General features: G+C 40.5%; 1 protein-coding gene across 1 annotated transcript in view; it reads left to right on the forward strand.

The window, feature by feature from the left end:
- SNAP91 (synaptosome associated protein 91) overlaps positions 1 to 25,805 on the forward strand; it is a 94,683-nt gene that overhangs the window by 62,163 nt on the left and 6,715 nt on the right. The window contains exons 14-22 of the mRNA XM_058175744.1: positions 7,631 to 7,801; positions 11,675 to 11,782; positions 12,786 to 12,866; positions 13,027 to 13,098; positions 14,571 to 14,654; positions 18,015 to 18,098; positions 21,278 to 21,424; positions 23,749 to 23,898; positions 24,571 to 24,601. Coding sequence (XP_058031727.1) covers positions 7,631 to 7,801; positions 11,675 to 11,782; positions 12,786 to 12,866; positions 13,027 to 13,098; positions 14,571 to 14,654; positions 18,015 to 18,098; positions 21,278 to 21,424; positions 23,749 to 23,898; positions 24,571 to 24,601 — 928 coding nt within the window. The remainder of the gene's footprint in view (positions 1 to 7,630; positions 7,802 to 11,674; positions 11,783 to 12,785; positions 12,867 to 13,026; positions 13,099 to 14,570; positions 14,655 to 18,014; positions 18,099 to 21,277; positions 21,425 to 23,748; positions 23,899 to 24,570; positions 24,602 to 25,805) is intronic.

Consider the following 25,805-nt stretch of genomic DNA (forward strand, 5'->3'; position numbering starts at 1 on the left):
AATTCTGACTGGCCCCACCCCCATCTATTCTCTGCCTCCCGAGTCCCAGCTAATCGGGAGAAAATGGGGATTTTGCAATAACCTTCCCCTGGATTCGGGAGAAAATGGAGATTTTGCAGTATCCTTTCCCTGCCACGCCCACCAAGCCACGCCCACCAAGCCATGCCATGCCCACCAAGCCACACCCACAGAACCGGTAATAAAAAAATTTGAAACCCACCACTGATTTTAAGTTATATAATATTTTTCTTGACGAGTGGCATTAAAACTGTTTCTAACAATGTACAAAGGTGCAACCTTGTCTGTTGTAGCAAACTATCACAGATATTATGGGTTAAATTTTTTAAATTTCCCAGTGTTTTCTCGAAAATAAGACCCTGTCTTTTATTTTTTTGAACCCCGAAATAAGTGCTTGGCCTTATTTTTGGGGAGGTCTTATTATTTTGCTGCGTGTGGAGCATGGTGGGACTCCTCTTGCCATCTTACCTGATTTCCAGCTCTGCATTTAAATATTTTCGAGGAGGGCTTATTTTCGGGGGGGGGGGGGGCTTATATTAGTGCATGCACTCAAAAGCCCGTTTGGGCTTATTATCAGGGGATGTCTTATTTTGGGGGAAACAGGATGATATCCTTCACTATACCCGAGAGTGACACGCCAGGTTATGTGGCACACACCTGCCTTTATTCTCTAACAGAAAAAGAGTCCAAGAGACTTGGACAACTCGACTAGGATTGCTTTTTGGTCTTTGGGCTAAAAGGTCACATGTAATGTATATTTTTAAACAATTAGGATGCTCTCTCTTCAGCTTTTGCCACTTGAATTGGTTCCCTCAATCTGCATAGTGGTAAAGCTAGTTCTATCCAAGAGGTCTTCTTCATTTCATTGCATTTGTTTAATAAGTGCTTTGGCAGTGCTAGAAAAAGGGGAAGAAAATAAATGTATTGTCAGCTGCATGCTTTCTTCTATGCATCTGCTCTCTCAGGAGGTCAAATGTAAAGAGAAAATCCCATCTATATCCTCTGCTGGGGAACAATGCAGATAGAGCTTTCCTTTCTGAGACTTAATGAAATATTGTTTTCGCTATCTTTTTCCTTCCCCAGTTTTCCCTATCAAAGCAAGAATTGTTTAGTACATCCGCATATATCTGAATTGTTTCAAGAGTCTTTCCAGGAAGGATGAGGGGAAATTTATTTTTAATCTATATCAGCACTGCTCCAACAGTGAAGGAAGGGATTGTATTCCTGCAGGATCTAATTTTTTTATTTTGGCAATTATAGAAGATGCAGTATTTTCACTAGAAACAAGTACTGCTCAAACTGGGATAGTTTTACAGAACAATTACTTTCTGTATTTGTTCTGTAAAACTAATTTTACAGGGAACCAGAGGGTTTGTTAGGATTGATCAAAGATGTGGCTTTTTCATGGTTTCTAAAGCAGAGGTCTCCAACCTTGGCAACTTTAAGACTTGTGGACTTCAACTCCCAGAGTTCGTCAGCCAGCAAAGCTGGCTGAGGAACTCTGGGAGTTGAAGTCCACAAGTCTTAAAGTTGCCAAGGTTGGAGACTCCTGTTCTAAAGAACAGCACTACATTTAATGTTTAAAAACTGTAATTTAGGGAAATTGCTATTGATGATCAGTGATACTAGATGAATTAGCTAATTACTGTCAAAAGATTTTCATGATCATAAAGCATAAAATCCATCAGCTGATAATAATGAATGGGGGTAATATTGAGGTAAAAGCAGCCCAGAAGCAATAATGTACTCAACCTCACTTAACAAGAATTTTTTTCCTTAAAGTACCTGGGAGGCAGAACTGCAGCAAAGAAGCCAACCAACAAGTTCAAATGCAGCTTTGCAGCAAAACGCATTAAAGAACTGTGTACCTTTAGTACATAAAAACAGGAATGGAGGACATGTGCATGCAATCACACATAGACATCAGAGCCATCAAATCAACCAGCCAACCAAATTCTTTCAGGAAGGAAAAACCTATGCTGGTTTGCTGAGCTTGGGGCTACGTTTGTGTACGCTCTTTTGTCCTGTTGATTACAACATGGAATTTTTGGAGGGCCACTAAAGATGAAAATTCAGTTACTTTTTAAAGGCATCATGAATTTAACCATGAGCCAGACAGAAGAACATGATTAAAGTATGTACATAGTTGGCATTTATTTATTTATTTATTTATTAAATTTTTATACCGCCCTTCTCCCAAAGGACTCAGGGCGGTGTACAGCCAAAAGATAAAAAACACAAAAATATACAATTAAAACAACAATTTAAAACCGAGCATATTAGAAAAAAATGGCCAACATTTAAAAATTTAAAATTTAAAATTATGAACCCTAAAATAATAAAACCCCAGTTAAAAATTTAAAAATATTAAGCCAGTCCCGCTTGAATAAATAAGTGCGTTTTCAGCTCACGGTGAAAGGTCCGAAGATCAGGCAGTTGATGTAGTCCAGGAGGAAGTTCGTTCCAGAGCGTAGGAGCTCCCACAGAGAAGGCCCTGCCCCTGGGGGCCGCCAGCCGACATTGTTTGGCGGACGGCACCCTGAGAAGACTCTCTCTGTGAGAGCGCACGGGTCGGTGGGAGGCATGAGGTAACAGCAGGCGGTCCCGTAAGTACCCGGGCCCTAAGCCATGGAGCGCTTTGAAGGTGGTGACCAAAATCTTAAAGCGCACCCGAAAGACCACAGGAAGCCAGTGCAAGCCGCGCAGGAGTGGCGTTACGTGGGAGCTACGTGAAGCTCCCTCTAATTACCCGCGCAGCTGCATTCTGGACTAGCTGCAGCCTCCGGGTGCACTTCAAGGGCAGCCCCATGTAGAGAGCATTGCAATAATCCAAACGGGAAGTGACAAGAGCGTGAATGACCGTGCATAAGGCATCCCGGTCAAGGAAGGGGCGCAACTGGCGAACCAAGCGTACTTGGTAAAAAGCCCTCCTGGAGACGGCCGCCAAATGATCGTCAAACGACAGCCACCCATCCAAGAGGACGCCCAAGTTGCACACCCTTTCCATTGGGGCCAATAACTCGCCCCCGACAGCCAGCTGCGGCTGCAGCTGGCTGTACCGGGGTGCCGGCATCCACAGCCACTCCGTCTTGGAGGGATTGAGCTTGAGTCTGTTTCTCCCCATCCAGACCCGTACGGCTTCCAGACACCGGGACAGCACTTCGACAGCTTCGTTGGGGTGGTCCGGGGTGGAAAAGTACAGCTGCGTATCATCAGCGTAGAGGTGGTAACTCACCCCAAAACCACTGATGACCTCACCCAACGGCTTCATATAGATGTTGAACAGGAGAGGCGAGAGAATCGACCCCTGCGGCACCCCACAAGTGAGGCGCCTCGCGGTCGATCTCTGCCCCCCTGTCAACACCGTCTGTGACCGGTCGGAGAGATAGGAGGAAAACAACCGATAAACGGTGCCTCCCACTCCCAAGCCCTCCAACCGGTGCAGCAAGATACCATGGTCGATGGTATCGAAAGCCACTGAGAGATCTAATAGGACCAGGGCAGAGGAACAACCCCTATCCCTGGCCCTCCAGAGGTCATCCACCAATGTGACCAAAGCTGTCTCTGTACTATGACCGGGCCGGAAACCGGACTGGAACGGGTCTAGATAGACGGCTTCATCCAGGTACTGGGGAAGCTGCCATGCAACCACACTCTCTACAACCTTCGCCACAAAGCGAAGGTTGGAGACTGGACGGTAATTCCCCAAAATAGCTGGATCCAGGGAAGGCTTCTTGAGGAGGGGTCTCACCACCGCCTCTTTCAAGGCGGTGGGGAAAACCTCTTCCACCAAAGAAGCATTTATAATTCCCTGGAGCCAGCCTCGTGTCACCTCCTGAGTAGCCAGTACTAACCAGGAGGGACACGGGTTCAGTAAACATGTGGTTGCATGTAACCTCCCCAGCAACCTGTCCACGTCCTCGAGAGCCACAGAATCAAACTCATCCCAAATAACGAGGCTCCGTCATCCCGCTTGGATCATCGCAATTTTGGTCCAGACTATCCCGGAGCTGAACGATTTTATCGTATAGATAACCGTTAAACTCCTCGGCACGTCCCTGTAAGGGGTCATCCCGTCCCTCCTGATGAAGGAGGGAACGGACCACCCGAAACAGGGCGGCCGGGCGGTTATCTGCCGATGCAATGAGGGTGGAAACGTAAGAATGTTTCGCCTCCCTCATTGCCACTAGATAGGTCCTGGTAAAAGACCTCACTAGTGTCCGATCAGCCTCGGAACGGCTAGACCTCCAGGTGCTCTCTAGGCGTCTTCTCCGGCGTTTCATCTCCCTCAGCTCCTCAGAGAACCAAGGAGCCAATTGAGATCTACGCCGGGTCAGAGGCCGCAAAGGCACGACACGGTCCAAAGCCCCAGCCGCGGCCCGTTTCCAGGCCGCGACTAGTTCTTCAGTCGTGCCGTGGGCAAGATTCTCAGGGAACGGCCCAAGCTTCGTCTGGAACCTCTCAGGGTCTATCAGGCGCCTGGGACGGAACCAACGCATTGGCTCCGTCTCCCTGCGATGGTGAGCAGCGGTCCGAAAGTCTAGGCGAAGGAGAAAATGATCTGACCATGACACCGGTTCCGTCACTAAATCTCCTAATTCCAGATCATTAAACCACTGTCCAGAGATAAAAATCAAGTCTAGTTTGTGCCCCCAGTGTGTGTAGGGCCATCATTTACTTGAACCAGGTCCAAGGCCGTCATGGAAGCCTGGAACTCCTGGACCACCGTTGATGACAAGCTGGCCGATGACAAGATGAAATCCCCCATGACCAAAAGTCTGGGGATCTCAACCGCCATCCCGGCAAGCACCTCTAGTAGTTCAGGCAGGGCTGTAGTCACGCAGCAAGGAGCCAGGTACGTGATCAACAGACCCATCTGATTCCTATGGCCCCACTTCACAAGGAGGGATTCACAACCAGCTATCTGAGGCACAGTGGACTCCCTCGGCTCTAGGCTCTCTTTAATCACAACCGCCACCCCCCCACCCCTACCTTGGGCCCTCGGCTGATGGAATGCACGGAAACCCGGGGGGCACAGTTCAACCAGGGGTACCCCCCACCACTGTGCCCAACCAGGTCTCCGTAATGCCCACAAAGTCCGCGGACTCCCTCTGAATCAGATCACAAATCAAGGGAGCCTTATTAACCACGGACCGGGCATTGCACAACATCAGTCGAAGACCCAGGCCCTGAGGGTCCTGACCAGCATGACTAAACTTATACAACAGATGGATAGAAGGAGATTATTTTTCAGAATACGCACACAAACCCATCTATTTTGTTTCAGAAAATCTTTTAAGAAGTAGCTGTAACTTTCTTCCAAGCCATCAGAATGTGACATAATAAACCTCCAAGAGAGAGTGCATGCAATGTTTGTCTGTGTGAGTTGCTGGCCACAACATTGCTTTTACACTGCTGCATGTGTATATACCCCTGGCATTAGCATCCCCTTTTGACTCAACTGCATATACAGGTAGTCCTCGATTTACAACAATTCATTTAGTGACTGTTGAAAGCTACCATGGCACTGACAAAAGCGACTTATGACTACTTTTCACCCTTACAACCATTGCAGCATCCCCATGGTCACATGATCAAAATTCAGATGCTTGGCAACTGACTCATATTTATGACAGTTTCAGTGTCCCCAGGTTGCATGATCCCCTTTTGCGACCGTCTGAAAAGCAAAGTCAATGGAGAAGCCAGATTCACTTAACAACCATGTTACTAACCTTACAACTGCAGTGGTTCACTTAACAACTGTGGAGAGAAAGGTTGTAAAAGGGGGCAAAATTCACTTAACTGTCTTGCTTAGCAACAGAAATATTGGGCTCAGTTGTGGTCGTAACTCGACGACTACCTGTATGACTGGGTGTAGAAGCAGCAGCAGCAACACTGGCTACAGGTGAAAGTATGTGGCCTATGAGAGCGGAGGGCAGGGTATGAAGAGGTATGCAAATGAATCCTACAGCAATTTCAGGAAATCTCATACACTGTGGATATCAGGTGTTCTTCAGATGAAAGTCACACGTCTTCTAGGTGAGTCAATGACAGGCTCAGAGTACAATCCAGCTGAGTTGGCATAAAAAGACAGAACTTGTCTATATTGGGACAGGGGGACTAATCCTCAATACCTTTCCCATTTTAGCTCAGGAAAATACCAAAGTAAAAGAGTCAGGTTCCAGGTGCCAATAACAAGGGTGAATCATGTCACCTGCCTAGACAGAACTCTTTTCCTCAAGGCTCTGGTTGTGAGTGAGAAGTTGCTGAGAAACATGCCCAAGTCTGACCAGAACTTGACATTGGCTATCCAAGAACCTGGAGTCTGTCTTCTTCTTTCCCCCGTTTGCTCAGTTAGCATGATATGGAATGTTCTGGGCTGCCTATCAAACCATCAAACAATATCTTTCTCTGGAAATGGGCCATACACACTACCCAAAACAAGATTGGCATATTTGGGCAACATCATCACAGAATTAAAGATCTGGCTGTTCTTGCTACTGTTGGATAGCTTCTTCCTAGGCACAGTCTTAGTTAACCTCAATTGGACAATTTCTGGAGCAAGGAGAGAATTTTCCAGAGGGAAATGGGCAGGGCAGAAATGGGCAATGAGAGGGTTTCTGTAAATCCCAAAGTAGTTGCCTCCCTTGCTTCACTATATTTGTTTGATTGCATTTTGGGTCTCCCTTCCAATTGGATAAATAAGCTTACCATTTTTTTCACCCTTGAGCTGGAAAGGATAAGAATAATAGAACAGCTATTCTGGCCATTTTTGTTCACCTCTGCAGCTTCAAAGTTGGGAAACGTCTTTTTCTATTTATCAGTGGATGACTGACACACTTGTATAAAATGCAGGAAACCTGTGTAATAAAAACAGTTTTAAGACTTTGCTGTCATTGCTCATTGCAACCAAATTATAAACCCACTATTAGAAATGTTAATTTGCATTCAAACAGAGATGCTGGATTCTAAGCTTTTTAAACTGCCTTGCTTCTGTGATTTTTAAAATCAACGTTTAAAAGCACGTATCTCTGCTGATTTTGCTACCAGTTAGATTGTGAAGTGTTGTGCCATTTCTTCAAGCAGTTTCAGGTTCATGGTGTTGAAAAAACTAATAACTATTTGCCAAACATATCAAGTTAATTCTTGCTGTCAGCAATAGTTTGCAGTTGGATAAGGCTGTGTCAGTGATGGGTTGAGATAGGCCTTGGTCACTTAAGTCTTTGTTTCTAGGTGCTTTGGAAAAGGAAAAGTGACAGCATCGTGTAAAACTGCATGCCAATATCTGTGATATATCTGGACTTAGAGCAGGGTCCTGCTGATTTGAAATAGCCCCATTTTGGCAGAGAGTGACTGCTAAGTAGCATGCATGTTGACTTTCTTAACCCTCTTTATTTCTTTACAATGCTGTCTTTTAACGGACATGTTACAGACCTCCTGGGAGAGGGTGAGTAATGCTTGATTTTCTAAGCAGTTCTTCCAGCAGAAATGTTTAAATATTCAATTAGGCTAAGCCTGTCTCTGTTCAATTTATTTTACTGTGCAATCTAGTGTTATTTTGGCCTTTTCTGCTTACTGTTCCTGTTTGATCTTCCTGTATGGACACATGTAGACAGTTTGGCTGGATTTTCCAGTGTTACCTCTGAACCACAGATTTCAGATCCATTTGCACCAGAACCCATCCTAGCTCCTCCTGCTCCAACTGCTGACACAGCAACTACTTCTGCAACTACCACCAGTGCTGCTCCTGCGGCTGCGGCTGCTGAGGTGGATCTCTTTGGAGGTTAGTTAGCTTACTTATTCACTACCACTTTCTCAACTGAAACACGGGGAGGATGGAGAAAACACTGGTTGATTTTGGTAACTTTCTCACTTCGCCTACAGAATTAATAAAAATTCTTCAAAAGAGGCCCGACGTGCATGTTACCTCCTGCAAAAATTATTCTGGGAAGTGACTCTTCATAGGAAGATGGGTGGAGTGAACTTACCTATCATAAATGTGTTATATTAAGTAGCATAAATCTCTTTCCTTGCACATAGCAGTGGGTTTGAGACCTATAGAAGAGTTTAATCTTTTTCCCCCTCTGCTTATGGGTGGTCCCTTGTTCTGAGGCTGTATTCAACCTGACTTGGAAGTGCCAATTAGTACTCCAAATGTATTACCTCAGGGGTATCAAACTCGCAGCATCATGGCAGCATCACATGACGTATCAGGACTTTTTCCCCCTTCACTAAACCAGGCGGGGGCAGCACGTGACGCATCCGGCCCGTGGGCCACGAGTTTGACACTCCTGTATTAGATATACCCTCTGAAACAAATTGAACTTTGGATAATTTAAGCAAAAAAACTGCTTATCAGAGATGCTAGTTATAAATATTGTATAGCAGGGGTGTCAAACTCGTGGCAGCACGTTGTTTACATGACATATTGTGACTTTTCCCCTTTTGCTAAATGGGGGTGGGGGGGCGTGGCCAGTGTGCGACACATTCAGCCCACGGAATGCAAGTTTGACACCCCTGTTGTACAGCTTTCTTTCTCTGAATGGGAGGAATAGATCTATTGGTATTGCTGCGTTTATCACCATTAGCCATGTTATGCCAACCTGGGGAGAGGAAGTTGACCGTTCTCTTGCCTTATTTGGTCAGTTTTAGTCTGCAGAATAATATAATTTGACAAGATAAAAGTTTTTCAGGAGGAAAAGTACGCACTGTAAAACAAACATACAATTGATTTAGTGATTCTTCAGGTAAGCAGAATGTTTCCAATATAACAGCTGTGGAATTTTATCCCATTTTCAGTATCTGCTTTCAGCATTTCGGTGTGACTTTAGGGTAAAGCTTCCTGTTTACCTTAGCTAAGTAGAGTTCTTGAAATTGAAATGTTCTCCGTTATTGGACAACTGCCATACAGTTTTCTGTAACGTGTTAAGCAAAACAAAATTGCTTAAAAGCTTCATTTATTAGAATCTCAGCACAATGAGAATTTGGCAGACTCCATTTCCTGTTGCTTTTTTTCTTATTACTTTGCTCTTTAATAGATCTTACAGGCAGCTTTAACTTATTTTGTTGCAGATCAGATGCATGTCTATGTGAGCTTTTTAGAATAGGCAGCAGGATTTTTATTTTTGAGGATGAATATTTTTAACGTTAAATTGTCTGTGTCTTAATAAGCATGTGAGTCTTCCTGTTTCTAGAGAAATTGTAAGTTTGGTCTTTCTAGTGGGAAATTGCATGTCAGCAAAACCAACAGCAGTCCTGTTTTAATTCTGAATTGCCTTTTCAAACTCCCCACCATTGTGGCTACTTCAGTCTTTCCCCATTTCTTCTGATCATTTTGCTCAATCTTATTTAATGCTGCTGGAGTCGGCAGGGTTTGTAGTACTGTACACAAGTAATAAAGAGTGGGGAAATTGGTAAAGCATAGCTTCTACTTTTTTCATAGTTTTAACTTAACTTTCTAGATTTGAATTTAGAAAACTAGATCTAGCCTTTTTCTGTTTCACACGACTCAGTGGACATTTCTAGATGTCTCTAATTGCAGCAAGTGCAAATGCATTATTTGCTCAACCATGTAGCCCAAATGAATTGCAGTCTATATTTTTCTCTGCTAGTTGATAAAGGACGATTTGTTTCGATTAACTCTAAAAGATAGTTTAGCATTGCATAAACAGGCTAGTGAATTTTTATCCCTGAGGATGCCTGAGAAAAACATTAGAATCAATATCCTTATTCAAAGTGACTGGAACTGGTTATTGATAATGTTCTCATGATGTAGTAAAGCTAACTTATCCTTAAAATTGCCTTGAAGTTTTAACTGTGAGATACCTGAGGGAACAGCAATCAGGTGCTGCAACTTTTCCTTCTGTGGTTTAAGCTACTTGAACTGCCCTGCTATGCCCACTATGAGAATTTTTCTCTGATGACAAGAAATACTCTTGAAGGAGATGACAAGAAAACACTAGTGGCAAGGAGGTAGCTGTACCAAAAGAATTAGTTGTATTAACAACACTGGAAAAGTAGTTCCACCCTAATATTGTACTTTCTAAGATCTCTAACCCAAAATTAGCCATTAGCAAGCCATAAATTCCCGTTTGCTAAGTGGTGAACCAATCATACTTTGCCCCAGTATCTTTACTGGGAATTAGTTTGAAGTATGGTTTATTGACACAAGCAAAAATTAGAAAACATGCCTTGATTTTGGCTATTTTCAGTTATACTGTATGAAGCAAGTTTAAATCCAGAAGCAGAAGGTTTCCATTTCCCCCTTCCTAGGATGTTCCTGAAAAGGAAGTTGGGTCTTGATCCAGAGTCTTAATCACAGTCTCTTGTGAAATGCTAAAAGGGAGATAAAATTATACCTTTGATGTGTGCAAGAAAAAGTAGGCAATTGGTTGACTGCCTGCAATGAATGCAGTAGAGTCTTAGGGAGACAAGTCCTTTTTGCACATGCCCTAAACTTGACCAGTACCTTGCAAGGGTGTGAATAGCTTTGTGTATCACTTATGCAAATAAATAAGGCCAATAATGTCGCCTGAATTATTAGAATGCTATGAGTGTAATTACAGTAGTCCAAGTTAAGAGGAGGTTTTTTTTTATTTTGAATTTATATCCCGCCCTTCTCTGAAGACTCAGGGTGGCTTACACTATGTTAAGCAATAGTCTTCATCCATTTGTATATTATATACAAAGTCAACTTTTATTGCCCCCAACAATCTGGGTCCTCATTTTACCTACCTTATAAAGGATGGAAGGCTGAGTCAACCTTGGGCCTGGTGGGACTTGAACTTGCAGTAATTGCAAGCAGCTGTGTTAATAACAGACAGACTTAGTCTGCTGAACCACCAGAGGCCCAGAAGTTGAAATTGTAGTGCAAATAACACTTTTTAATCTACTTTACTTCCCCCGAGGGCGACGCAGTGTCTCTGTGGTTAAGACACTGGGCTTGTTGGCTGGAAAGCTGGCAGCCTGAGTTCAAGACCCAAGTGCGATGTGACGGGGAGAGCTCCCATCCTCGCCCCAGCTCTTGCCAACCTAGCAGTTCGAAAGCATGCAAATGCAAGTAGATAAATAGGTACCACTTCGGTGGAAAGGAAACCTTCATAGGTCATTCATGCTAGCTTCATGACCACAGAAATATCTTCAGAAAGTTCTGGCTCAATGGCCTTGAAACAGAGATGAGCACCACTCCCTAAAGTGGGCAACCACTAGTGGAGTAAAATCCGCAGGGGCTCCTTGTTTATATACCTTACTTCCCCAATCTCAGAAAATATATGAAACAATTCAACAGAATAGGAAAAGTTATTCTGTTAAGTGTATTGGTTATTGAATGATTTTTATGTTATTTATTAGGGGTTTCCCCCCCCTTGGAGATTACATATGCATGCTGCTCAAGACCCTTATACAAGGAACATTTTCCTTGCCATTAACTTTTCTGCTTATCTTGCAGACTATCGCAATCATTGTGACCTAATATAACTACGTGGGTTGAGTTTAGTTTGAAAACTGTTGGTAGTTGCACAAAACAAATGCAACCTTCACCCTATGCCCTGCATTTTGTATAAGGGATTTTTTTATGCTATTTAACTTGGTTCTTTTACTATATTTTCTTCTTTTTTTTTCATTCTTCTTAATTTCTGTTTCTAAACCTGCACTCAAGATGCCTTTGCAGCTTCTCCTGGTGACGCCCCTGCAGCACCTGAAGGGGCAGCAGCACCAGCTACCCCAACCCCTGTAGCAGCAGCTCTTGATGCATGTTCAGGAAATGGTGGGTTCCATCTCATTAGCTCGTCTGTCGTCATCGTGTGTGTGTCATACTAATTAAAATAAACTTCATGGCAGTATGTTTGTCACTTAAGGGTGGGGAGGGATTTTTTCCTAAAAAAAACAAAAAAAAACCAACCCCCATTTTCCCCAGGTATTTGGACAAATGTTCTGATCGAACAAAATTGTGTCAAGAAAACATTCCTACATGATTTCGCCAAAGCCTTTTTTAATTGAAAAATGTTAACAGTGCTGAATCTTGCATGTAGCTGGTAGAATGTTTCTCCAATTAGGAACAGATCTTTTCAAAGCACCTTAGTTTAAGTGAGAGGAAAAATGCATGTCGGCACATGGGCACCTATTTGTACAGATGTGGGAGAATCAACAGTAGTTAACAAAGCTGTGCATTTGATCTCTGTTTTGCATGTATGTATAAACGATGATATGTATGTGTGTATGATTTAATCCACACAGGGTGTGGCTTTTCCTATTTCCTTCCCGGCTTTATATATATGTATATTCTGCCGTTTCCTTTTACAAGACCCCTTTGCCCCATCAGAAGGCAATGCAGAGGCTACTCCTGAGCTGGACCTCTTTGCTATGAAGCCAGCTGAGACCAGCGTTCCTGTAGTTACCCCTACAACTAGTGCAGCTACTTCCGCAACCAGTCCTACTCCAGTTGCTGCTGTGGCCCCTCCAGTCCCTGCTACAACTGCTGCTACTACTGCTACTGTCACTACTGCTACTACATCTGCTCCTACCACCACTACCACCACCTCTGCTCCTCCTGCTGCTCTAGATATCTTTGGTGGTAACTTATTTAATTCTTTCTTTCATTCTGATACATTTTGGGGTGAATTAGATTTTCAGCCTATGGAAACAGTCTCTCTCTCTCTCTCTTTTTTTTTTTTGCATATTTAGACTATATGGCAATTATTTTTTGAAAGGAAACAAAATTCACAACATGAAGATATAAATTAGTAAGACACAATATATTCTTCATCTAGATTTGTTTGAATCCACACCTGCTGAGGCTCCTGCACCACCTAAGTCAGATGCAGCTCCTGGCATAGACCTATTTGGGACAGGTAAATATATATAAAAGTACTGTCGTATAATAAAGCAAGTTTGTGTTTTTAAATTTCCATTTTATTTGATTGCTGAGCATTTTTTTGTCAGTCATATATATATCTATCGCTGATCTTCATGTAATTTATAATTCTTTTTTTTTTTTTTGGTTTCTGCAAGATACGTTTTCTTCTTCAACTGCTGGAGCTTCTCCTGGGCCCGAGAATTCTCTCACTGGTGATCTCTTATCAGGTAGGCACTTTCTCCTTAGACCCAAATTATTCTCGTGTGGCTTGTCACTTTCCTTCCAAAATACCCGTGAAACATGGTCAGTTTTAAACTGTTGAAAAGTTAGTAAAGTCAAAACTGAGCTGATCCCTTGAATATTCCCTGAGTCACTTTATATGATCTTTGAGCAGGGATCCCCAACCCCTGGTCCATAGACCAGCACTGGTCCACAGACCAACACTGGTCCACGGCCCACTAGGAACCGGGCTGTGCAAGCGAGTGAAGCTTCCATCTACACAGGCGTGGGATTCAGGCAGTGTGCAAAACCACACCCTCCCGGTCCATGGAAGAACCGCCCTGTCCCCCAAAAGGTTGGGGGTCGCTGCCTTTGAGAACATTTACACCATTATTTTTTTAAAAAGGCAACTCTCTCTCCCAAATTTTAGATTGTATAAGCCTTGCCCAAGTTCCTACACAAGCAGTATACCTTTAGAACAGGGGTGTCCAAACTTGGTCCCTTTAAGACTTGTGGACTTCAACTCCCAGAGTTCCTCAGCCAGCTTTGCTGGCTGAGGGACTCTGGGAGTTGAAGTCCACAAGTCTTAAAGGGACCAAGTTTGGACACCCCTGCTTTAGAACATGAGATTGTTAATCATAAGATCTAGATAATTAAAAAAAATGAAAACATAATTATTTTAATTTAGGAAGGCAATGTGTGCAACTTTCTCCTCAATTTGTAGTGCTAATCCTGTTTACAGACTTCTGTGTGCAGTTTACATTCCACTTCCTGTTCAAATTATTGCTAAAAAATGGACAGAGTCAAAAGCTACCTGGAGAGCTTGTTTATAATCGTAACCCAGGAAAAGAGCTTTATGAGATACATAGTCTTATAGCGCCTTCCCTATTGATAGATTTATGATGTAGTTCTAAGTGACAATTCCTGCTATATTAATAAGCATTTTCAGGCTCTAGGGTCATAATACTGTCCTCCACAGTTTATCTATTAAAAGAAGGATCATGAAGCTTCCATGATCAGGAAGTTTTCATGCTATCCAGAATCCAGGAAATCTAAATAGTTAAACATATCCGGCTATAAAATTTGATCATATTTCGAGTTAACCAGAATTCCCATAGCATGAATGAAATGAGAAATCTGAAAACGACAGCTCTTGAGCATCATATGCATGCAATAATATAAAACCAAGGCTAATATATATTTATATAATAAAATACATACCTATTACCGTGTGCAGTCCCTGCATGTGTACAAGATACATTAAAAAAATGGCCATAGAATAGTTTTTCTTTTCAATCTAATTTTTAAACACGCTGCTTTTATAGTGGATACTCTGTGAAAAATATAAAGGGGATTTAGTTTTTCCAAATCTTTCCTATATATATATAGATATAGATATACATTGTGTTGGCATGGATTTAAAGTAATGGCCTCATCATTCCTAATTTGCTGATACTAAATATTATCATGCTTACTCCAGTGGATGCATTTGCAGCACCATCGTCCCTGCCCACTGCTTCCCCGGCTAAAGTGGACTCTTCAGGTGTGATTGACCTGTTTTGTGGTGGGTATTGTTGTTCCTCACCATTCAAGTACTTCCCATTTCATTTCCGGGTTCATTTCATTTTTCTTTGCCATCAATTCAACACTTCACAACAATTACTTTTATTGTGGTGTGGTGTGCTTTGTTTGCTTTTTAACTGAGTGTTATAAAATGCAGTTGAGGTGGTTTTTTTTATTGTTGTCTGTCCTTATTTCCACGCATGGAATTCCTTTCTTGTTCAAGTAACTATTTCATTCTTCCTCTTACAGTATACAGTTTTCAGTTATGCTATTATGCTTCTCTATAGCATGTATATTTCTCTTGACAGCTACCTGTTATCTATTTGTAGATTAGGGATGGAGTTAAGGGTCTATCTATCTATCTATCTATCTATCTATCTATCTATCTATCTATCTATCTATCTATATCTATCTATCTATCTATATCTATCTATCTATATCTATCTATCTATCTATCTATCTATCTATCTATCTATCTATCTATCTATCTATCTATCTATCTATCTATCTGTTCAGACAAGTCTGGTAGAATTGAGGTGATGCTTAGCAATTATTTCTCTATGGCAGGGGTGGGAAATTAATTTTCCCAAGGGTCCACATGAGAAACGGGTTCCGGGAGCGGGGGGCGAACGAATAGGGCTACATGCATGCATGGATGCACCTATGTAAATTGAAAAAAAATAGTCACCTTCAAAATAAAAGTAATGCAGTTGTATTGTGTATGTGTGTGGTATATACTTATTTACACTTATCCCATCACACAGGCTTGATAGGGACACCCAAAAAAAAGCCAGGTGTGATCTGGAGGCTGTAAAATGTCCAGGTCTGCTGTATGGGCTTCTGGGATGTACACTGAAATTATTTTAAAGCATAGTATCTACTGTCTTTTAATTTCAAACCATGAAGGGAACTGTATAACTGTGATCAAGCATAAAGCACAAACTGTTACTGCTTTTTATCAAAAGGCAGGTTCTTCATAATTTGCAATATTACTCAAGAAAACATTAGATATTGAAAGGGGAAAAAGCACAAAGGACAACAATTTTCATTAGCAGTGATGATATACAACCAGGCAAAATGTTTATCTTATAGAAGATACATCTTTTTATGGTTGGAAGCAGTATAAATTAGGAAAGTCCCCAAATTTACAGAGCAGCAATAGATATGAAACGTGTTATTAGATAGCACACTCATTAAATTTCACAGATAAATTTGGTGCATTTCAGATACCAAAAATAAAAACACTATAAAATTTTTCACCTGAAAATACTGTTGATATATTGCCTTTTTTTTTTTTTGGTACAGCCTCCATCTCAATTAAATGAATCCGTATTCCATATGCTTCATAGCAGTTAGTCTCTCTCACACTCTACTGGCTCTGATGCCCCTGACATGTTTGCCAAAGGCAGATGGGAAGGCAGGCAAACAAGCAGTTCAGTAGGTGCTGGAACAATCTGTCTGCAGGTTCTCCTGAAATGAGATCCAGGGAAGGAAAGCTGCAGAATGCCAAGGAAAGAAAGGCAGTAAAAAGTATTTTTGTGGGACTGCATCCTTGTGGGAACAAGCAGAGGTTATCTTGCTCATGTGTGCACAGAAAACCTTCGATGATGGATGGATAGGTAAGATGTAGAAGAAAAGAAGAAAACCGTGCATTAGAAAAGAGAAAATAAAGGGTTTCTGTTGAACTCTGGAGTCATGTCTTTTGTTCCTGCTTCAAAAACCTATTTGCAGATGTCTTAACAAACAGAAACTTCCACTGATTTTCTTTCCTGTGAAGTGTGTTGCGAAGCACTTTATTCAAATACTTTATACATCCCTACTTCTGCATTCTTTTTTTTCTTTTTTCTTTTGGCAATGGCAAAGCACCAGATTGCTCACAGTATTTTTTGTTTTTTGATTTCTTAAGTGGCTGCTTTACAAATGACAAGATACCAATATTTTTCCATCCCTTCTTATTTCATTAAGAGTATCTGCTTCCAACCTACTTCCCATCAACCTTTAATGTCCTGTTTGTGATGCCTCTGTGAAGGACTTGTTTAGACTACAATATATCTTTCCTTCTCACTGCACAAGCACACCCTCATGCAACTATGGTTGCAGCTACTGAGAAAAGCACCTCTTTGCAAAAGTGCCGGCATGCTATTCCATTCATCATCAGAGCTAGCAATACACTTTAAAATGCAATAGAAGAAAGTTGGCTTGGAATTTGGCAGCTACCCCTTTTTTGCTCAGACATATTTTACAGATGGCCAGAAGAGTACATACAAGATCTTAAGAAAATGTGAAATGATGCTAGGGAAGTGACAATAGATTTTATTTATTTTCTGCATGGTTTATGGGGAAAGGGAGATCCAAGGCCTATATTTTGCATCAGCACAGGAATTGAATGATATCCATCTACAAAATTCTATTGGACATTGGACAGGAAATACTTAGAGGCTCATGTATCCCTTAAAGTTTTTATGCATACTGTAGATCTACATAGGGTTGCAAAACTACTTTCAGAATGGTTTGGAGAAATGAGGAAGAGAATAGAATAGAATTTTTAGAATAGAATAGAATAGAATTTTTATTGGCCAAGTGTGATTGGACACACAAGGAATTCGTCTTGGTGCATATGCTCTCAGTGTACATAAAAGAAAAGATACCTTCATCAAGGTACAACATTTACAACATGTTGTAAACATGCTCTTAGAAAGCTAGCAGTTTTCTTGGGGTCATCTTCCTGTGGAAAATCTTAACACTGCCATCACTTCTCATCAGTACAACTGTCATACTTCTAAAATAGTCTATATATGTCCTTTTTTGGTTTCTTCTGGTTTTAGAACAACTTGTAGGACAAGGAGTGGCAGAACCTGGGGACAGAGTCAAAAGAAGAATCAGCCTGGAATCTCTATGTAGCCACAAATGGACTTAGTCAACATAGAAACTCCAGGCTGATTCTTGTTTTGACTCCGCTCCCAGGTTCTGCCAGTCCTTCTTCTCAGCTACAACTATTCCTCAGATTGTTTCATATATTTTACCAATCATTCCTCTGTGGTCGTGATGACGAACCTATGGCACGCGTACCAGAGGTGGCATGCTGAGCCCTCTCAGTGGGCATGCGTGCCGGCCAGCTGGTCTTTGCACACACCGGAGTGCCAGGAACCCAAAGACCAGCTGGCTGGCGTGCGCATAGGTGCGCACGCGTTCCAGTTTGGGTACTTGGTGCTGAAAAGGTTCGCCATCACTGCTCTATGGTCTTGAAAATTGTGTCATATTCATAGTTGCATTCTCCCTCCAAATATTACATGTTTATATATTTACATTATCTTTAAATCCTATTATCTTTTATTGCTGCCTTATGGAAAAAAATCAACAGATGCTTTTGGAAGTGGCCCTTCAGAGCCCCAACCTGCAGTTTCAACTGCTTCTAATGCTTCTGCTTCTGCTGACCTGTTAGCTGGTAATGAAATATAATTGTGGTATTTTTTAATAAAGGGTGTGCATGTTTTTACTGCATCTTTTCTGTACTGTGACAAAAAGAATAGCCAATGAACCATCACTAAGGCGACTAGACTTCTAAACTAAAAACATTCTGTGAAACCCACCACTCCAGGAAGCTATATTAATTTGTCTTTACAGGATCATTATAAGTATAATAAGTCACTGCTGCTTGCAGAAAATATCCTTAGTCATAATTAAGACATGGAGAAGCTCATGTGTTCCCCCTGTTTACCTATGAATTTAAATGATACCATTCTATGTAGCTACACATGGGTCTATACTATTATTCTATAATCACTACTAAGTAACATTATGTAATTCGTAGCAATCTGATTCTTATGGTATACAACTGTGCATTAGTTTTAAAAGAATGGTCAGGAAAGAAGGCATAAATTGCTGATAAATAAGATCCTCTCAATTCAGGGTGCATGAACCAATTAAATTATATGACAGGGTATTTCTTACGTTAGTTCAGAATGACTTTCTGTTTGTATTACTGAATGTCTGAAGCTAGGGTTCTCAACAGGGACAAGGCATGGAAATTCACTCAGACTTCAAAAGAAATTCCATTTCTAGTACCATAAATTTGCCATTGTTGTTACTGCTTTGAATATTCAATGAACACCCAGAAGAGAAGATATAAAGCAGATACAAGTTTATTAGATAGAAAGCATACATTCTGATAAACAGCTACAAATTAATTAACCTTTTATTTTATTTGAGATACACAGTTCAGAAAATATGCTTCATAGTTTTTTTCTTTGATATGGTCGAAACTTGATAGTGCATGCTAATGTGTATAATGTTTTCTGTTCTGTCAGCCCTAGGTACACACTAAGCTAGAAAACTAAAATCATGCATGGTAATATTGTTTTCATTACAAGAGTGCAGAGAATCTGAGCTTGCTTCCCTTTTCCCTTTATCTTTCTGAGAAGTAGGGAAGGTTCTTGCTTGAAATGTTTACTCAGTTACTCAGTTCTAGCCTGACTCAGGTTTCTTTTATCTCAGTGTTGTCTTGGTTGCAGCTCTTCCTCCTGTTCCTCAAGATTATTCCTTCTGCAATTTACAGCAGGAAGGAGAAGCAGTTCATACAAATTGAAATAGCAGTTGTCAAAATGGGTTGGTGGGGTCTCCAAACTTGGCAACTTTAAGACTTGTGGACTTCAACTCCCAGAATTCCTCTTTACAGGATTGTCTTTACAGGATCATTATAAGTATAATAAGTCACTGCTGCTTGCAGAAAATATCCTGAGTCATAATTAAGACATGGAGAAGCTCATGTGTTCCCCCTGTTTACCTATGAATTTAAATGATACCATTCTATGTAGCTACACATGGGTCTATATTATTATATAGCAAACCTTGCTGAGGAATTCTGGGAGTTGAAGTCCAAAAGTCTTAAAGTTGCCAATTTTGGAGACTCCTGGTCTAATCTATGCCAAATCTGCCAACTGTTTACAACACGTAGGAGAAAAGAAGGACATTAATTGTGCTGATTTATTGTGTCTTCCTGAGATTAGTTTTTAAATAATAAATGTAAACTTGCAACCTTTCTCCTACACAGATGCAAATCTAACTTTTTAAAAAAGATGTGCTAATCTGTGAAGTTAAGGCAACTTTAGAGAAGGGGTGGGGGATGAGTAAAATGCAATAACTTGTTACATTTCTTTTTCTGAAGATCTTATTAACTCCATCCAACACAATATATGTTTTCCACTTTTCAACAATCACTGTTCCTATATGTTTGTAATTTGATACTCATTCAATCTCTGTGCATCATCAAGCTTTTAAGTACTCCTTTCATACTGTTCCCTGGCTTTTGTGTTCAATCTACATTCTTTCGGGATCCATTCTTGGCCCTATCTCTTCTTGTTTTAACACATTTACTTCTAAGTAAACAATTTCCAATTAGTGTTTTCATTTCTTTTGACATTCCCAACCCTTACAAAATTAGCAGAAGCGCACTTTTATGGATAGCCATTTCACATTTTTTTGTGTCCATTCATTTTTAAAATACGTGCTACCCACTACTTTTCTATTTCTCAAAATGTCTCCATTTTCTCATGGTTAGAAAATATTTACTAAGATACACAATTCATACGTCTGCTTTATGTTTTGCCACTTATATATCAGTTGTAATTATTCATTCCATTTTGCCTATCAAACACTAATGCCTTCACATTAGTACATTAATTTTCAGGTCCACGCTCCTTATTGCAGGGTTCCCAACCCCTGGGCCGTGGCCCATTCAGAACCAGGCCGAGCGAGCAGTGGGCCCGTGTAGGACCAATTTGACTTGCTTGAGCAGCAGGCTGGCTCACACCCATGCAGCTTGATTTGCGTGAGCAGCAAGTCAGCGCACACCTGCACAGCTCAATTTGCATGAGCAGCAGGCCAGCGCACATGTATGTGCAGCTCAACTAGCACAAGCTGTGGGCCGGTTCCTCTCCCCCCCCACACACTTGGCTGCCAAGCTGTAAAGGTTGGGGACCACTGCCTTATTGTATTATATAAGTATCTAATATTTGCTGTAAATCATTTAGGTTTGCAACATATTTGCCTACCAAACTACTGTACATGACCCTGACAACACGAGATCAATCACAGGCATTCCTTAGATACTTTTATACGTATACAATACATTATGTAACAAGGGGAACATCACACATCTGTGGCTTTACTACCTATTGAACAGTTCATTTAACTTTTTCATTCATTCTTATGCATGCTATACTTCTGTTGTATATTGTTTATTTAAAGAATCAACACTTTCACACAAAACACATGTTTTCTTTCAATAAAAGTTTCTCATTGAATTTGTTTTTCAGTGATGTGTAGAAGAGCAGAATTCTGCAGGGCAAACTCCTTATCTGGCGTGAATCCATGTTTAACTTCCCAACTGTTGCTCATTGCCACACAAGTTTACAGGCAGAATTTTGCTAATCCCCTCTATACTTTCCTGCATTCATCCTTGGTGCCTTTTAATTTCATCCTGGGAACAAATAATAATAATCTTATCAAGAAGAAGAGGAAAAGAACTTTGTTTGTCAAAGCCAATTATAATGTTTTTCAGGCCTGTGGATTAATCCTTAGTATTAGGCTAATAATTAATTTCTTTCTCTTTAATTTTTTTAAAAGGCTTTGGAGGTTCTTTTATTGCTCCATCTCCATCACCTTCCCCCATCACACCAGCTCAGGCTAATATATTGCAGCCCAATTTTGAAGCAGCATTTGGAGCAGCCCCTTCTCCTTCCCCTGCTGGCGGCAGTTCCTTCGATCCCTCAGGTGAGTGAAAAGATTCTTCTGTGCCGCTTTTATCTCCAAAATACATTGCTGTAATTCTCCCAGCTATCCAAAGTATTTGCCTTGTTTTTTAATGAAAGCATTCAGAAACAGTTGAAAATGTAGTATACTACTTTTAATATATAATTTGCAAAATAGTTCCTTCTGCTCAGTTCTCTTCCATAGGATTTCAGCACACATCAAACCAAAGTGCATATATTCTGTATTTTTGCATGTGCTTTATATGCATGCCCATTTAAAAGAAACTCCTGAAATTGCAGATATCTTATTACTGTACACTCAGCATATGGCTGTGCGGTGCTGCCATTCTCCAGAGCCTTTCCCAAGCATGCTTGGCACCAGAATTTAAAAATAAAGGAGGTCCAGGGTATTTTGTCCTTTGACACAAGGCTTGACTTTTCATTACTGCTCTGTCGTTTCTGTTTGTGTCTCTTTCATTGTCTACTTCCATGCTGGGGCCTTGCTACAAATTTGCCTTTTGGGTGAGTTCTGCAACAGAAAGAAATAAAGAAACCAAATAGTAGTTAGTAGTATTTTGCTTTATAGTTACTGCTTGCCGGAGCATACTGCAACTCCGCTTACTAACATTAGCATGCATACTGTATCTGTTATGAATTGGTGTTACTGACTGTGTAATGTTGGCCTGGATTAGGTAGTTCTGTTTCATTAGAGACAGAGGGACCATATTGGTTGTTTTTTTGGTATACGACCATTTGGTCAGCAACTGTTCCAGCATTCTTGCAGTCATGTGATCACGATCTGAGTGCTTGGCAACCCCTTTGCACTTAAAGCCACAAGTGCCCCATGATTACATGATTGTCATTTGAACCTTCAATGCCAATTTCTTCCTGGCTCGGGAATCCGGGGAGTTGATGTCTACCCTTGTATCTTATCCATATTTGTCCATATATCTTGATGGTAAATTGGAAAACATAAATGTGTTTTGTGTAGAGAGCATCATTGGGTTTTTTGTGAAATCCATCTCAAACCCAGACAGCCTGATCTGAATTGCATGGTAAATAACACATGATTACTGTGGTGCTTCTATTAGCAGCAGAGTGGTAATGACTTTGCCCACAGTAAGTAAGGAAAAGGGCCCTCACCTTGTCCCATGGGAATATTAATACAGTCAAGAAGAATATTTCTCACTGTAAACGTGCCCCATTTAGTAATCTCTTCCTCGCCTAATGACAGGTGGAAGAGATGATGGTTTATTTCTGCCCATATAGGTACGTTCACAGGATGTCATGGCCTCCCTCCCAGTATTTTACAAGAATTTTCTGTCATCTGTGCCATTTCCAAAATCCAAAGGGCCAGTCTGGGGCAGATCATCCTGGAGAAAAATCTGTGGTTGCTAACAGTGACCCAAACTTGAAAATAGTTTGTGTCACTGTTAGCAGAAAGTAGTCAGTGCTCTTTCCACTGGAAAAGATTTCTCACCCACTGGAATGTTTTTGAATTTCCCAGCAAAAACAATGCTTGCCCAAAATCTTTGTCTTTTATTTTACTTTCTCTCTACCTGCTCAGTTTTTCTCTCTCTCCCTGAACTTGTTCCTAGAAAGCATTCATTAATAGGTTGTAGTATTTTACTTTCTAGCTTCCTTTGTTATGTCAATATTTTAATAAAAATAATCCTTACATAAGAGACATTTCTATATTATGATTCCCTTCCAAATCTGTAAATCAGGAAATAATAATTAGTTACAATACTCCCACTTCAGACAAACCTGATGTAAGTCTTAAATAGCTAATTGGCTAATAAATTATTATTCCTTTGGAATCAGATATTAAAAACTCTGGTTCAAGTGTTGTGGGAAAAACCCAGAAATGGAATATGAAAACCTGAATTAATTTTAGGGGCCATATTGGATGAAAGTAATGTCAAACTGACTTTTTTTTTTTACTGTTCCAGAAAATGGTAACATTCTCATTAGATTTATGGACACAATAATATGTGAATCAATTCTTCCATATATCAGTGTTAAAAACATAAAATGTGCAGTACAGCAACATGGACTATTTTCATAGCTTAAGAAGTTAATGTTGTCTAATGCTTTGTCTTTATTGTAGTCTGTTTGGAATTCATTTATTTCAATGTGTTGGTCAAAAAGCATGCATGCCTTCCGTTGGCATTACGTTGGCATTAAATCTGTGTGATGGTTCAAAGATCAGTCGTGATTTTTGTATGTTTTTAAAAGGTTGTGAATTCTCCATTTAAGCATCTTATTTAAGCAACATTATTATGTGAAAGCTTAATTGCCTGAAAAAGTATTTTTCCTAATCTATTGATTTTCTTAAATCTTCAGTATTTGATGGCTTAGGTGATCTTCTTATGCCCACTACAATGCAAGCTGGTCAGCCTTTGTCCGGTGTGGGCACAGCCATTGCTTCTGCTTCAGCTGCAACCAAACCCATTGGAAGTGATCTTGATTCTTCTCTTGCAAACTTAGTCGGAAGTAAGTCAGAGAAACTGTTAGGTTGGACTTGATTTTCATTTTATGACCGTTGATCTTTTACACGTTGCACCAGTTGGCCATTCCCGAGTTCAGTTACTATGTTTTGAAGGGTGTATTTCTTCCCTTATGTGGGAGGACAGTGCAGTTGTGTTACAGTTTAGGCTGTTACAGAAAGTTCCTTTTCTCATCCTGAACTTTTGGGACCAAGGTACATCATGTTTTCATTTTGCCTAGTCCATTTAATGGAGATTCTTTAACAAAACAAACATTTCTAGAAGTAGCTTTTAAAGTGGAAAATATGAAAGTAATGATTGTTATGGATGAACAATTAACATTTTCTTAAACTTAGCTTATTATGTCCTATGTATTTATAGTTAGGAAAGTAATCAAGAAAGTGTAACCAAGTAAAGTAATCAAGTTGAGGTCTAGGTCAGGTAGAGTTTTGACATCAGTGACTGTACGGTATAAGAAAGTTTTCAGAGATACAGTGTAATTATATATAAAATATAATTATATCCATTATATAGTTTATTGTGACTTTTAGATAACTGGCTGAATGCTGCTTACGTCAGCTAAACCTGAGTTGCCTGGTGATTTGATAGACAAACATGTTATCTTTTGACATCTACTATCAGATGAAACAATCTTTTAAATTCCTGGTTTCTTTTGCAGATCTTGGAATTTCTGGTACCACAACAAAGAAGTAAGTAGCTGGTTAATTCAAAGTCCCAGATAGTTGTGTATTTCCCTTCTGTACTTTCTAGCATAATACTGTAGTCAATATTTTTATATAGTCCATATATAGCCTTTTGATGGTGGTGTTGGTGGTTAATCATTACTATACATCTAATATTGCAAAAGGTGGAATGAGTTTGCAAAACAGTTAAAATGCTTTTGTTTTTTTTACAATCCAAAATATCAGATTTTTACAACATAATGTAATATCAGTAATCCCCACAATTTCTTCACTTTCCTAAAAACCAAGTGTAAATTATAGATATCCTCAACTTGCAACCACAATTAAGCCTGGAATTTAGGTCATTAAGCAAAGCAGTTATTAAGTGAGATGCTTCACTCAATGACCACAGTCCCAGCACTCCTGGTTGTGGCCATCGAACAATCACACAGGTTGTTAACTGAACAGAGTCCAATTTGGCAGGCATCTGGGGGAGAGGGGAGAGCCTAAGAGGTTCCGCTCAGGAGCTGAAAATCTTCCCTGTTGAAATCCAAGCAGGATTTTCAGCTCCTCCTGGAGAGACACTTATGCTTGGCCTGCACTGGCCTCTCCCATCCATCTGAGACACCCTGTGCTCCTTACCTTATCACACTTCCTTTCTGTTCCCACTTTGGATTTCGGCTCCCTCCCTTTTCTATATTCTGCCCAAAAGACTTGACTATGTGTCAGATTGGTCTAACAAATGGCAACTTCAAATCTCAACCAACAAATACTCTGTCCTGCACATTGGCAAAAAAAATCAAAACATAAAATACAAATTAGATGGAAAGGCCCTTATAGATGACCCTCACTCTGTCAAGGACCTTGGAGTACTCATTTCTAAAGATCTAAGTGCCAGAGCCCACTGTAACAACATTGCCAAAAAGGCACTAAGAATTGTTAACCTAATCTTGCATAGCTTCTTCTCTGGTAATATTGTATTACTAACTAGAGCATACAAAACGTTTGCTAGACCAATTCTTGAATACAGCTCATCTGTCTGGAATCCGCACTGCATATCAGATATTAATACAATTGAGAGAGTCCAGAGAATTTTCACAAGATATTTCACTCTGTTCGCGAAAAAATACCTTATGCCACCAGACTCCAAATTTTGGGCTTAGACAACTTAGAACTACTCAGACTTCAGTCTGACCTAAGCATAGTACATAAAATTATCTACCACAATGTC

This window comes from Ahaetulla prasina, chromosome 1 (genome assembly GCF_028640845.1).
Source record: "Ahaetulla prasina isolate Xishuangbanna chromosome 1, ASM2864084v1, whole genome shotgun sequence".
Classification (NCBI taxonomy): Eukaryota; Metazoa; Chordata; class Lepidosauria; order Squamata; family Colubridae; genus Ahaetulla; species Ahaetulla prasina.